Source organism: Schistocerca nitens, chromosome 1 (assembly GCF_023898315.1).
Source record: "Schistocerca nitens isolate TAMUIC-IGC-003100 chromosome 1, iqSchNite1.1, whole genome shotgun sequence".
NCBI classification, from domain to species: Eukaryota; Metazoa; Arthropoda; class Insecta; order Orthoptera; family Acrididae; genus Schistocerca; species Schistocerca nitens.
In genome coordinates this window covers 323740776-323754217 of record NC_064614.1, presented here as the reverse complement: position 1 = coordinate 323754217, position 13442 = coordinate 323740776, and the positions used below count along the sequence as shown (strand labels likewise).

Below are 13442 nucleotides of genomic sequence, written 5' to 3'. Positions count from 1 at the left end.
TTTAAGTAGTTCTAAGTTCTAGGGGACTTATGACCATATATGTTAAGTCCCATAGTGCTCAGAGCCATTTGAGCCATTTTTGAGCCTCTAACCCTGTCGGTCATTGAGAACAGACGTCGTGAGGTTGTATGCAAGGCTAAAACACCCTAAAAGCAGTGAGCAAAGCGTCATGCTCCAATTTGAGTTCTCCCAGAGCTTCGGAAGTCGATCCATTTTAGAAGTAAATGTGCTCTTCATGTTTTAGAAACACCTAGTATGTGTATAGTAGAGCACCGCATATTTGCATCTGACGCCTATGTGTAAAATGGTGAATATGCCGAGGCAGCTCAGTAGCTTTTTGGGTATATTTCTGCCTTGGGCGTCGTGATACCGATCCTAGCCGCAATGCAATCCTCAGGCAGGTTCATTGTGTAATAACAACGAGAAGTACTATGAAGGGGACGCCACCTGTTTCTAAAGGTTTCATCATCAATCATTCGGAACTCACGGGGATCTACAGGAATTAATATTACGCTTAAGACGTGTATCAGGGGCATAATTATGCGACAGGATTTATATTCTCATCCATACACGTTGCATTTTGTTTAACAACTTTCAGAAACAGTTGACGAGCAAATAGGGGATTAACCATTTGAATGAAAGTGCTTCAATGAATTTCCAGAAGTTACCGAGATGCTTTATTGAAGTGAGGAAGTCAATAAACCAAATTTACGTTACTAAAGCATTGAGAAAGGTCATAAAACTGACAAGAAACGTCAGCATTAAGATCATGTAACTGTACGGTTTTTCAACTGATTTTCTTGTCATCATAGCAGGTGAAACGGGCATCAAGTGTTACTTTATGCTTGAATGCCAAGAGCCTCTTGTGTCCGCATACGAGAAGATATCGTCAGCTCACTAGTTAAAATGTGTATACCCAACGCAGTTCACAATCGTCAATGGACGAGTACCCAAAAAACACAGTTTCATGTTATCGCGATATCCTTCGGCAAGCTAAATCCCGCGATGGTATACGCGTTATAAGGAAACCTACAATCACATATCTCTACTTACAATACCCGCATCTTAGCCGAGCAAGAGGTGGCAGTTAATTAGGGGGTGTCAGACACTGGTCGTGTGATGTTGGATCAAACATATGTTGACTTACAGAAAAATGCTTGAAAACTGTCTTCAACCAGAAGGACACGACCGGTTTAATTTTAGCCTGAAATATTTATAAGAATCAAAATGACATTTATATAGGAAAGATTTTGTGTACTAAAATTACGTTTTCATTAAGAAATATGTGAGTACTGTTCCTTTCAAATCCGAACTTTTGTCTTCGGTCACACTACGCAATGTATTTTGTTCCGTAAAGCGTCAGTTTGTGTAGAAATAACCGAACAATAGAACGGATGCGAAAAAAAGAAATTGCATTCCCGTCCGCCTCCGTAGCTGCGCGGTCAGCGCGGCGGGTTGCTAACCGAAGGGGCCTGCGTTTAATTTCCGTCCGGGTCAGAGATTTTCCCTGCTCGAGGACCGAGTGCTGTGTTATCCTTACGTTCGTGTCGTCAGAAGTGGCGTTTCACTATTTAGATGGTTGAATTGGTGAGTCCCGAAAGCTAATAACTTAAACATACATACATAGGCCTACAATGACGAAAAGCTTTGCAACACCAAGAAAAATTTCATGTAGATAATGAAACATCGAGAACACATTTGCTATCGGAGAATAAACATCTAGCTTCTCGCAGCCATATTATACAATCTCGTTCAAACTCAGTGAGGTGTTGATAATGGTGTCTTTGTCGTCTTATAGGCATTTTTGACTAACATCATTTCACCACATCCACTCTTAAAGGCAACGAACTAACAATCACGACCATTAATGCGTATGTTTAAAGCAAATCTGAGTTGAATCCTCATAGTTGTGGTACTCTTATGACGCTGTTCGAAATTTTAATACATAGATATCATGTTTCATATGTAGATACACTTCTGCCAACTCATTCTTTGTGTTGCGACATTTTTGCCGTCTTGTACTTACGGAATACTACAGAGGAGGGAGAAAGTAGAAATCACGTCCATCTGCAGACTGGGTAGGAGGGAGTAGTGATCCACAACGGCTAATATCTTTGACACCCAACTACAGTTCGTAAATGGAAAGATGCTTTGTAAAGCAACAATCTCTGTGTTTTAGTTGCTTTATGTTGTTGGAATGAAATCTCCTGTCAATGCCACCCTCCTATTGTCTACACCCATTTTAGTTAATCATTTATTTATAATGTTATCTGAATTTACTATGTTGTCTGAGTTTATCATGCTCTCTGAATAACTGTCTAAATTTCAAAACATGTAAATAACTGCCAACTATAGTGCCAACATGTGTCGCACTTCCCCAAACCAAGATACTGCCTGCACTCACATCTACACGCATCAGTTGTCTGTGAAGTGAGGTGCATGGTATGTAGTACTCCCGTTAGTACCATGTATTAGGGTTTCCTTACCTTCCACTGGCGTATGGAGCACGGGATGAACGACTGCCTAAATGGCACTGTGCGCCCTGTCGTTAGTCTAATGTTGCCTTCACGGCGACTGTTGTTGTTGTTGTGGTCTTCAGTCCTGAGACTAGTTTGATGCAGCTCTCCATGCTACTCTATCCTGTGCAAGCTTCTTCATCTCCCAGTACCTACAGCAGCCTACACCCTTCTGAATCTGCTTAGTGTATTCATGCCTTGGTCTCCCTCTACGATTTTCACCCTCCACCCTGCCCTCCAATGCTAAATTTGTGATCCCTTGATGCCTCAAAACATGTCCTACCAACCGATCCCTTCTTCTAGTCAAGTTGCGCCACAAACTTCTCTTCTCCCCAATCCTATTCAATACCTCCTCCTTAGTTACGTGATCTACCCACCTTATCTTCAGCATTCTTCTGTAGCACCACATTTCGAAAGCTTCTATTCTCTTCTTGTCCAAACTGGTTATCGTCCATGATTCACTTCCATACATGGCTACACTCCATACAAATACTTTCAGAAACGACTTCCTGACACTTAAATCTATACCCGATGCTAACAAATTTCTCTTCTTCAGAAACGATTTCCTTGCCATTGCCAGTCTACATTTTATATCCTGTCTACTTCGACCATCATCACTTATTTTACTCCCTAAATAGCAAAACTCCTTTACTACTTTAAGTGTCTCATTTCCTAATCTAATTCCCTCAGCATCACCCGATTTAATTTGACTACATTCCATTATCCTCGTTTTGCTTTTGTTGATGTTCATCTTACATCCTCCTTTCAAGACACTGTCCATTCCGTTCAACTGCTCTTCCAAGTCCTTTGCTGTCTCTGACAGAATTACAATGCCATCGGCAAACCTCAAAGTTTTTTCTTCTTCTCCATGAATTTTTATACCTACTCCGAATTTTTCTTTTGTTTCCTTTACTGCTTGCTCAATATACAGATTGAATAACATCGGGGAGAGGCTACAAACCTGTCTCACTCCTTTCCCAACCACTGCTTCCCTTTCATGCCCCTCGACTCATATAACTGCCATCTGGTTTCTGTATAAATTGTAAATAGCCTTTCGCTCCCTGTATTTTGCCCCTGCCACCTTCAGAATTTGAAAGAGAGTATTCCAGTTAATATTGTCAAAAGCTTTCTCTAAGTCTACAAATGCTAGAAACGTAGGTTTGCCTTTTCTTAATCTTTCTTCTAAGATAAGTCGTAAGGTCAGTATTGCCTCACGTGTTCCAACATTTCTACGGAATCCAAACTGATCTTCCCCGAGGTCCGCTTCTACCAGTTTTTCCATTCGTCTGTAAAGAATTCGCGTTAGTATTTCGCAGCTGTGACTTATTAAACTGATAGTTCGCTAATTTTCGCATCTGTCAACACCTGCTTTCTTTGGGATTGGAATTATTATATTCTTCTTGAAGTCTGAGGGTATTTCACCTGTCTCATACATCTTGCTCAGCAGATGGTAGAGTTTTGTCATGACTGGCTCCCCCAAGGCCATCAGTAGTTCTAATGGAATGTTGTCTACTCCCGGGGCCTTGTTCCGACTCAGGTCTTTCAGTGCTCTGTCAAACTTTTCACGCAGTGTCTTATCTCCCATTTCGTCTACGTCTACATCCTCTTCCATTTCCATAATATTGTCCTCAAGTACATCGCCCTTGTATAAACCCCTCTATATACTCCTTCCACCTTTCTGCCTTTCCTTCTTTGCTTAGAACTGGGTTGCCATCTGAGCTCTTGATATTCATGCAAGTGGTTCTCTTCTCTCCAAAGGCCTCTTTAATTTTCCTGTAGGCAGTATCTATCTTACCCCTAGTGAGACAAGCCTCTATATCCTTACATTTGTCCTCTAGCCATCCCTGCTTAGCCATTTTGCACTTCCTGTCCATCTCATTTTTGAGACGTTTGTATTCCTTTTTGCCTGCTTCATTCACTGCATTTTTATATTTTCTCCTTTCATCAATTAAATTCAATATTTCTTCTGTTACCCAAGGATTTCTATTAGCCCTCGCCTTTTTACCTACTTGATCGTCTGCTGCCTTCACTACTTCATCCCTCAGAGCTACCCATTCTTCTTCTACTGTATTTCTTTCCCCCATTCCTGTCAATTGTTCCCTTATGCTCTCCCTGAAACTCTCTACAACCTCTGGTTGTTTCAGTTTATCCAGGTCCCATCTCCTTAAATTCCCACCTTTTTGCAGTTTCTTCAGTTTCAATCTGCAGTTCATAACCAATAGATTGTGGTCAGAATCCACATCTGCCCCTGGAAATGTCTTACAATTTAAAACCTGGTTGCTAAATCTATGTCTAACCATTATATAATCTATCTGATGCCTTTTAGTATCTCCAGGATTCTTCCAGTTATACAACGTTCTTTTATGATTCTTGAACCAAGTGTTAGCTATGATTAAGTTATGCTCTGTGCAAAATTCTACAAGGCGGCTTCCTCTTTCATTTCTTCCCCCCAATCCATATTCACCTACTATGTTTCCTTCTCTCCCTTTTCCTACTGACGAATTCCAGTCACCCATGACTATTAAATTTTCGCCTCCCTTCACTACCTGAATAATTTCTTTTATCTCGTCATACATTTCATCAATTTCTTCATCATCTGCAGAGCTAGTTGGCATATAAACTTGTACTACTGTAGTAGGCATGGGCTTTGTGTCTATCTTGGCCACAATAATGCGTTCACTATGCTGTTTGTAGTGGCTTACCCCCACTCCTATTTTTTTACTCATTATGAAACCTACTCCTGCATTACCCCTATTTGATTTTGTATTTATAACCCTGTATTCACCTGACCAAAAGTCTTGTTCCTCCTGCCACCGAACTTCACTAATTCCCACTATATCTAACTTTAACCTATCCATTTCCCTTTTTAAATTTTCTAACCTACCAGCTATTTAGGGAGTAAAATAACTGATGTTGGTCGAAGTAGAGAGGATATAAAATGTAGACTGGCAATGGCAAGGAAAGCGTTTCTGAAGAAGAGAAATTTGTTAACATCGAGTATAGATTTAAGTGTCAGGAAGTCGTTTCTGAAAGTATTTGTATGGAGTGTAGCCATGTATGGAAGTGAAACATGGACGATAACCAGTTTGGACAAGAAGAGAATAGAAGCTTTCGAAATGTGGTGCTACAGAAGAATGCTGAAGATAAGGTGGGTATATCACGTAACTAATGAGGAGGTATTGAATAGGATTGGGGAGAAGTTTGTGGCACAACTTGACTAGAAGAAGGGATCGGTTGGTAGGACATGTTTTGAGGCATCAAGGGATCACAAATTTAGCATTGGAGGGCAGCGTGGAGGGTAAAAATCGTAGAGGGAGACCAAGAGATCAATACACTAAGCAGATTCAGAAGGATGTAGGTTGCAGCAGGTACTGGGAGATGAAGAAGCTTGCACAGGATAGAGTAGCATGGAGAGCTGCATCAAACCAGTCTCAGGACTGAAGACCACAACAACCTACCAGCCCGATTAAGGGATCTGACATTCCACGCTCCCGTCCGTAGAACGCCAGTTTTCTTTCTGCTGATAATGACGTCCCCTTGAGTAGTCCCCGCCCGGAGATCCGAATGGGGGACTATTTTACCTCCGGAATATTTTACCCAAGAGGACACCGTCATCATTTAATCATACAGTAAAGCTGCATGTAGTTGCATGTAGCGACTGTAGGAACAATAATTTGGGGCTGTAGTATATTCCTTAATTCCTCAGTCGGAAGAGGTTCTAGATACCTTTTACATAGGCTTTCGCCGGAACGTTGACATCTACCTTCAAATGTCTGCCCCTGTGTTCAGTATCCTTTGTCACTTTATTTGGTAAGGATTCTATACACTTGAGCAGAATGCTAGGATGTCTCGACCAAGAGTTTTGTAAGAATTGTCCAACTAAAGTCTGTCATTTGTTTTACATATGACTGAGCCTATGTGATTATTCCACTGCATTTCGCCGCGAATCTTTAATTCCAACTGTTAATATGAACTGAATGATTTGACTTTTCACTTATTGACACTGTGTTTTGATACGATTTCTGAATGCTTAAATAAATTAAGTGGGCGCATTCATTTGCCAACAGGGGAAGAGTCAAGTGAGTGAAACACGTGGAATAAAGAAAAAGTCTCGTACGACATTTGACCGGTCTGCAGTATTAATTAAATTAATTTAACCAGTCCCTATAACACTTTGAACCTATGAACATCGGCTCTGCACTGGGGCGTAGTAGTGTATAATTGTGCAGAGTTTTCTCAGACGATACTTTATGTTAGATAGGTGCATAATTCGCAGAAAGTCTGATGTTAATATTGTAGAACAGGTCATTGATGTAGGAAGGGCGTTCAATAAGTCATGCAACACATTTTTTCTCGCCCAATTTTGGTTGAAATAAATGCAAAATTGGTTGTGGTACATCATGGAATATTTCTGCTTCACCACCTATAGTTTCATGAAGTTGCAGGTGGCGGGGCTGAAAGTAGTCTTCAAAATAGCGCCTGTAACGGAGGTGCGTTCGAACCAGACAGCTGTCTGTGGGTTGCTTTTGGCGGAACACCAAAGCATCGTACATACTCATCGGCCCATGTAGAACGCCTACGGAGACTTGGCACTGAAAAAAAGCACGGTACCTCGTTGGGCGAGGCGTCTGTCATCATCAGAACAAGACCGTGCAGCATGTTCAATCTCCCAAGTGCCAGCTGGCCGCAAGCAGCTGTTAAAATTGAGTAAACGACTTCGAACGTTCGTTGCTACTGAAATGCAAAAGAACTTCTGCTAGCCCATGACACTGCAAGGCCTCACACAAGTCAACGCATCCGAGGGGAGCTCACAATACTTTACTAGACTGTTAAACTGTATACACCCAGCCGGCCGAAGTGGCCGTGCGGTTAAAGGCGCTGCAGTCTGGAACCGCAAGACCGCTACGGTCGCAGGTTCGAATCCTGCCTCGGGCATGGATGTTTGTGATGTCCTTAGGTTAGTTAGGTTTAACTAGTTCTAAGTTCTAGGGGACTAATGACCTCAGCAGTTGAGTCCCATAGTGCTCAGAGCCATTTGAACCATTTTTTTTGTATACACCCAACAGGATCTTGTATCTTTCGACTTCCATGCGTTTGGCCCAATGAAGGATGCTCTCCGCGGGAAGTAGTATTTGAATGATGGGGATATTACTGATGCAGCAAGACGTTGGCTCCGAGGTCGCCAGTACAGTGATACTATGCGGGCACACACGTCCTCCTGACAAGTTGACGTGAGGGCGTCGTATTGAATGGAGATTACATGAAAAAATAGGTTTTTCTAGTTAAAAGAGTTGCGAAATAAATGGTATATTGCAATTCTGAGTAGAGCCAACCTACTTTCATCAGAAAAAGTTTTGGACTACTTACTGAACGCCCCTCGTATAACATGAACTACAGTGTTCCTAACACTTTTCCCTGGAGCATGCCCGAACGTACATCTACATCTGTCCCTGACTCTCCATTCAAGATAATTTCGTTTTATGTCTGATATAAGCAATCATACCTGAATAAGCGTTGGTGAGATAATGAGTCAAATACTTTTCTGATGCGAAGGTATACTGCAACAAACTGATGGGTGTATGAATACTTTCTTGATCATTGCATACTGAAATGGCCCAATTGCCGGTCTCATGGACAAGATGTGGCGGTGAGCCGGATGACAAAACAGTTACATTCGTTTTCAAATCTGTAGTCGAAATGAGTACTCAGGTATCAATCAGTAAATGTTGGGGAATGATGGACCACCTGTCATAGTAACGACATGAGTTTAAATTCTGGTGCTGCAAAAACTCCAGGATAGTAGCTTCAATCTTCCTTCATATGTGAGAATAGCCAAGGTGTCTGACTTCAAAAAAAGCTGCTGTGCCTTCTTTCATTTGGCTAAAATCCACGAGCCCAAACCTTTGCTGGTAATGAGCTGCTGGAAATGGGAAAGCATCTTACCAAAAATCTATCAGCACACCAAATTAGCTTATTTTCAGTACCCGTTTCATATCTTCTTTAATACAGCCGTGGCGTCAAACATGATAGACGATTTTAAGTAACAGATGGACATTAACTATTAGTGCAATTTATGAGAGATATCGGTCACACTCCGCTTGCATGTACACAGATGCCTCTAAGAACCGCGAGTAGGCTACGCTTTGTTTCCGACCCTCTAACGGCGCTTATCAGATGACTGCACTACCATCTAAAATCTCTGTCTTATGGTAGTATAGGAGGCCATGTATTATGGAATATATGCACTTAATCTCGTATTAACACTAATGGACTCCCAAAGCGTTTTGTGGATGTAAAAACCCAAAAATCGCCACGCAGACTAACATGTATACTCTGCTTTTGTTGAAGATTATCAAAGAACCAAGAAAAAAATGAAGTACATGTGCATATGTTATGGATAAAATGGTGTCAGAGAATTTTCTATTTCGAAATAAAAATACTATTTTGTGGAAGTTGTGATCAGGATCGGAACTATAAATTACAGGTATACACAAGGAACGATATGAAGTGTGTGCATCACATTGGTTGCAAGTGGTTTTCTCTTAACAATAAGTGTTACCTCCTTACTCTGTGGATTCGCTTTAAATAAGTATAGTTCGGAAACGAAAAACTTAAAAGAATCTGATACACAGTTCAAAACTTTGTTCTATAAGTCTTTCTTGTTTAAGTAATCTTATGGTGACGGTCCGATATTTGGAACAATGGGTCGTATCTTTACACACTTTAAAAAATAACAAATTATATTTGTAAATGAAGACTCAAACTATTGCAGCCTTTGAATGATTTCGTGACGCCTTAAACTGACATTCTCTTCATTTTATCTACGATTGTGCAATTTCGGAAGCATTATACACTGGATGCATTAGTATCACTTACAAGTTTAACATAGGAACAAGTCTTATTTCATTATATTCTAGCTGTTTAAAACTTACTTTATGGACTATTCGTGATATATGATGCCATCCTTGCACCTGTGAGTGAATGTAACTGTCATTAGTAAATTAGAAATAGTTTTTCGCTATTTTAGGAGTACAATACTTTTTAGTCGTGATTGCAAAGCTCTTCTATACAAGGTCGAAGTTTTTAAGGTACTTACACTACGAAGATCACAATTATTTTACAGAATTTCGCTGTTTTAGCTACGTATGCCTCAGTTCTCAGTTATATTTAATTATGGTTTATCATTGATGTGAATATATGTCTGTTTTTTCCTTAAAACAACTCGAAAATATTTGTTATACTATTGTTGTGGGAGCATGTCATTTTTGAATAACTGTTACAAAGGCCTTGTATAAGACCACAGTACTCTGATGAAACAGTACTGAAAACTATTAAAACCATGTGTAACCTTCCATGACCTGCTTTCTTCTTGGGTGATCTTTTGCTTGACAGTCATATTTATAGATGCGTATAGTGATAAATATACTTTCTATCGTTCTTTAGGTTTCGTCGTAGAACTGTTAAAAAGTTGTCTAGGAAGTTTCAGTTTCTGGCATCTCTTTTTGTTGAAAAATCTGTCTCATTAGTCTGTAAGATGGATGTAAATTTTAATTTCTTCCATCACACCCTTGATTTTGCCTTACTGTAACTTCTGTAATATTTGTAGCGATTCGTCAATATTAGGTATTTTGTGATTGGTGTCTTTTAAGTGTGCACAAAAGGTGGGTGGGTTATGGTCGCTTATTGTCATGTGTTCTTTACCTCATCTGCTAACTTTCCTTCCTTTTTGTCCAGTATAAAACTTTGAGTATTTCAGTATTCTTGTGTGCCTAAATAAAGTTATTTCATTCACCAGACTGGCGTGTGCTTGACTGTTTTTTTTAATTGAATAATGTACCCTTTAAAATTATTTATAGCCACATTTCGGAATCTTTTCCAATGTTTTATATTTTTTCAGTGCTAAGTCGATCAGTCTGTGCATCACTGATCTTCTATGCTCTCGGTTGGCATGATTGATTGTGGATAATTACGTCTGTGTCAGATATATCGCTTGAAATTTTTAAATCCAAAATGTTCATGTTCTTATTTGTTTCTCTTTCCTTAGTGAATTTAAGTTTCTGATGTTAAGCTCGTAAATGATACTAATCCATACAATGTGCAACGCTCTCTTTATAGGTACTTGAAAATAGCCTAAGGTCGAAACTGTACAGTCCTACATTAAGTAAAGGGAATGTCAGATGAAGCCATCACGAAACCATTCAAAAACTTCATCCCAGCTGCAGACTCTATCACATTGAAGATTATGTTGCAACTTTGCATACTTTTTAAAGTTCAGAATTTAAATTTGGATACGAAGACTCAAACTATATTGAATAAGACGCTCCATATGAAATACCTACATGTACGGTTACAGCATTCTCCGAAAGGCAACTAATGATATATGGCGGAGGTTTCTTCTGCTGCCACTAACTGATCTCCCCCTAACTCTGTTCCATTGGCGAATGACGCGTGGGGAGAATGGAGGTCGGTAACCCTCTGCATGTCCTTATGGTGGTGTACTATACCCAATGCTAATCTTCTTCTGTCAACTTCATTCAGCTCAGTGTTTGAGTCTGTTCAACTATGACAGTGCTGGCTATACAGACGATGTTTCCTAAGACTGAAATAAGTGAGTGTTGAAAAATTGTTTGGTGAAATGCGATTTCCGCGGTCATATGGAACTCACGCCATTTAAGAGAGACATTTTGCCTTGTGCAGACATCTACAACCCTATAGAACTCTTCTATGCCGTGTTGGGCACGCCTCACCTGGCGAGGCCGTTATGTTGCAGAGACGGAGCTGCCGGGGCAGGCGTACAAGGCGCTGCAGCAGTACAACATCGTGGTGGAGGCGCGCCCTGTCAACGTGGACTCCTCGGCGCAAACCGTCCTCTACAGCGCCGTGAACACCTTCCCCATGACGGTGAGCACCCAGCACCCAGCTAGGCGTTCACAGAGCTGCCTGGTTCGGTTACAACGCCTGTACACTACTTAAGTAGCACAGATTTCTCTCGATAGCAAGACCGGGAGGCATAGGCCCTTCATCCATAAAACTTTCTTAAGGCCACATATTGAAGTTATGTGAACTTTGGATCCAGTGAATTTTGTTTCAAGACGACTTCTCTCCTGAAGATACCCTTTAGCACAACAAAGAATAGCAAATGCAACGAAATAATACAACAAACCCTTTTTTCCCACGGAACAAGGTAAGGAACAATGCACAAAAATAAAGATGGTAAATACGATAGAGAAAATTTCTGTATGCCGCTTTTTCTAATGCTGATACTGGAATACTTGTAACAAAAGGCTCGATGAAAATTATTGTTAAATTGGTTTAGTGATGACTTTATCAGAGTAACGATGTCATAAACAGGAAGTTTCAGCAGTTTGTGATGCTTTAAACGGTAGCGCCGATCTACGGAAATGTGAGGGTGGTAACTGGCAAGTTATTTGACTTTGAGAGCTTCCTTATATCCTTAGACTAGAAAGCATTATTTGAGGTGTGGAGGATGTGATGCGATTAATATATATAGTAGTCGTCCTAAAAGGGCATGGAAATTGAAGGATGAAGCAAAACTTGCCGTTGTACAGAAGATTGTCACGAAATGACCGGCTTCGCTTCCGTAGGTTCTGGTTCGAATGACTGATATTTGTTATCCTCTAGAAAATCTATTGCCGGCCGGTGAGGCCGAGCGGTTCTAGGCGCTTCAGTCTGGAACCACGAGACCGCTACAGTCGCAGGTTGAATTCCTGCCTCGGGCATGGATGTGTGTGATGTCCTTAGGTTAGTTACTTTTAAGTAGTTCTAAGTTCTAAGGAACTGATGACCTCATATGTTAAGTCCCATAGTGCTCAAAGCCAGTTAGAAAATCTATTTCTCAGCCGTCTGTGAAGAGAAAGGTCATTTTAAAGATGCATGTTGTTTCTGACGTAGACCATACTTACGATTGCTCATTCGTTATTATATTCACACAATAGGACAATGCTGTGTATCTATTTCACAGAATTTTATGGGTCAAGTTGCCTCCACGAGTCCATCTCTAACTCGACAAACGCTTGTCCGCGCAACCGTTCCCGACGACATATTTTCCGGATTTACTTGCCGCATGCATACTTCGTACATGGAGCGGGTTACAAACAGCAGGACAGAGATGAGGCACAGATAATGTCATATGCTGATCCCTTTTCCTTGCTTAAAGCCTAGTTAGTTTGTGTACCTAGCAGAGTTTCTGTTCGAATGGTTGTATGGGGTACTACCAATGAAAGGAAAGTATAGGGTTTAACGTCTACAGGACGACCAAGTCATTAGTGGTGGCCAAGCGTTGGATAGTTTACGGATAGGATGAGTAATCGACCGTCACCAGTGAAAGTGAACCATGCCAGCATTTTACTCTATGTAGGGGAACCACAGGTTTCGTAAACCCTCGTCGTCAATTTTCTAAAGGTCTCGTCGCTACCGCTGCGGAGGACGAGTTGCCACTGTTATTATGATAGGCCGAGTTTGTGAGCCCGTGAAATGGCTTCTGGTGCAGTACTCCGCTAAAACAGTTTCTCCCAGCCACTTATTACACAGCTAAGCCTCAGGGTCAGGTAACAGGAAGGGAAGTTCTACAACACTCCAACAAATCAGTAACAAAGTCACGCAAATGAGTTAAAATGGTTTCCTTATGTTCGTGACTTGTCAAATGATGAAGTCTACAACACTGCATGTAATATAACACAAAAGAAGGGCCTGAATGGCTAAGTACACATAATCGAAGGTAAACTTCGCAGTACACAGCAAATGCAATTTACAACTGTCTGTTCACTAAACAACGTTCCGTGTCTAAGTCGGCCCTGGACGATGATTTACAACAAAGTGGGCAAGACCTGCTCTTCTCTCTTCCGAGTAGGCTTCTGTCCGTTGTCGTCCGGTCATTGGCGGATAGTATTCGGCCGGCAATTGACC

At 41.0% G+C, this 13442-nt stretch overlaps 1 protein-coding gene across 1 annotated transcript in view; it reads left to right on the top strand.

Moving 5' to 3' along the window:
• The window catches only part of LOC126245375 (neural cell adhesion molecule 2-like), a 624777-nt gene that overhangs the window by 594781 nt on the left and 16554 nt on the right, over positions 1 to 13442 (top strand). The window contains exon 9 of the mRNA XM_049948313.1: positions 11287 to 11417. Coding sequence (XP_049804270.1) covers positions 11287 to 11417 — 131 coding nt within the window. The remainder of the gene's footprint in view (positions 1 to 11286; positions 11418 to 13442) is intronic.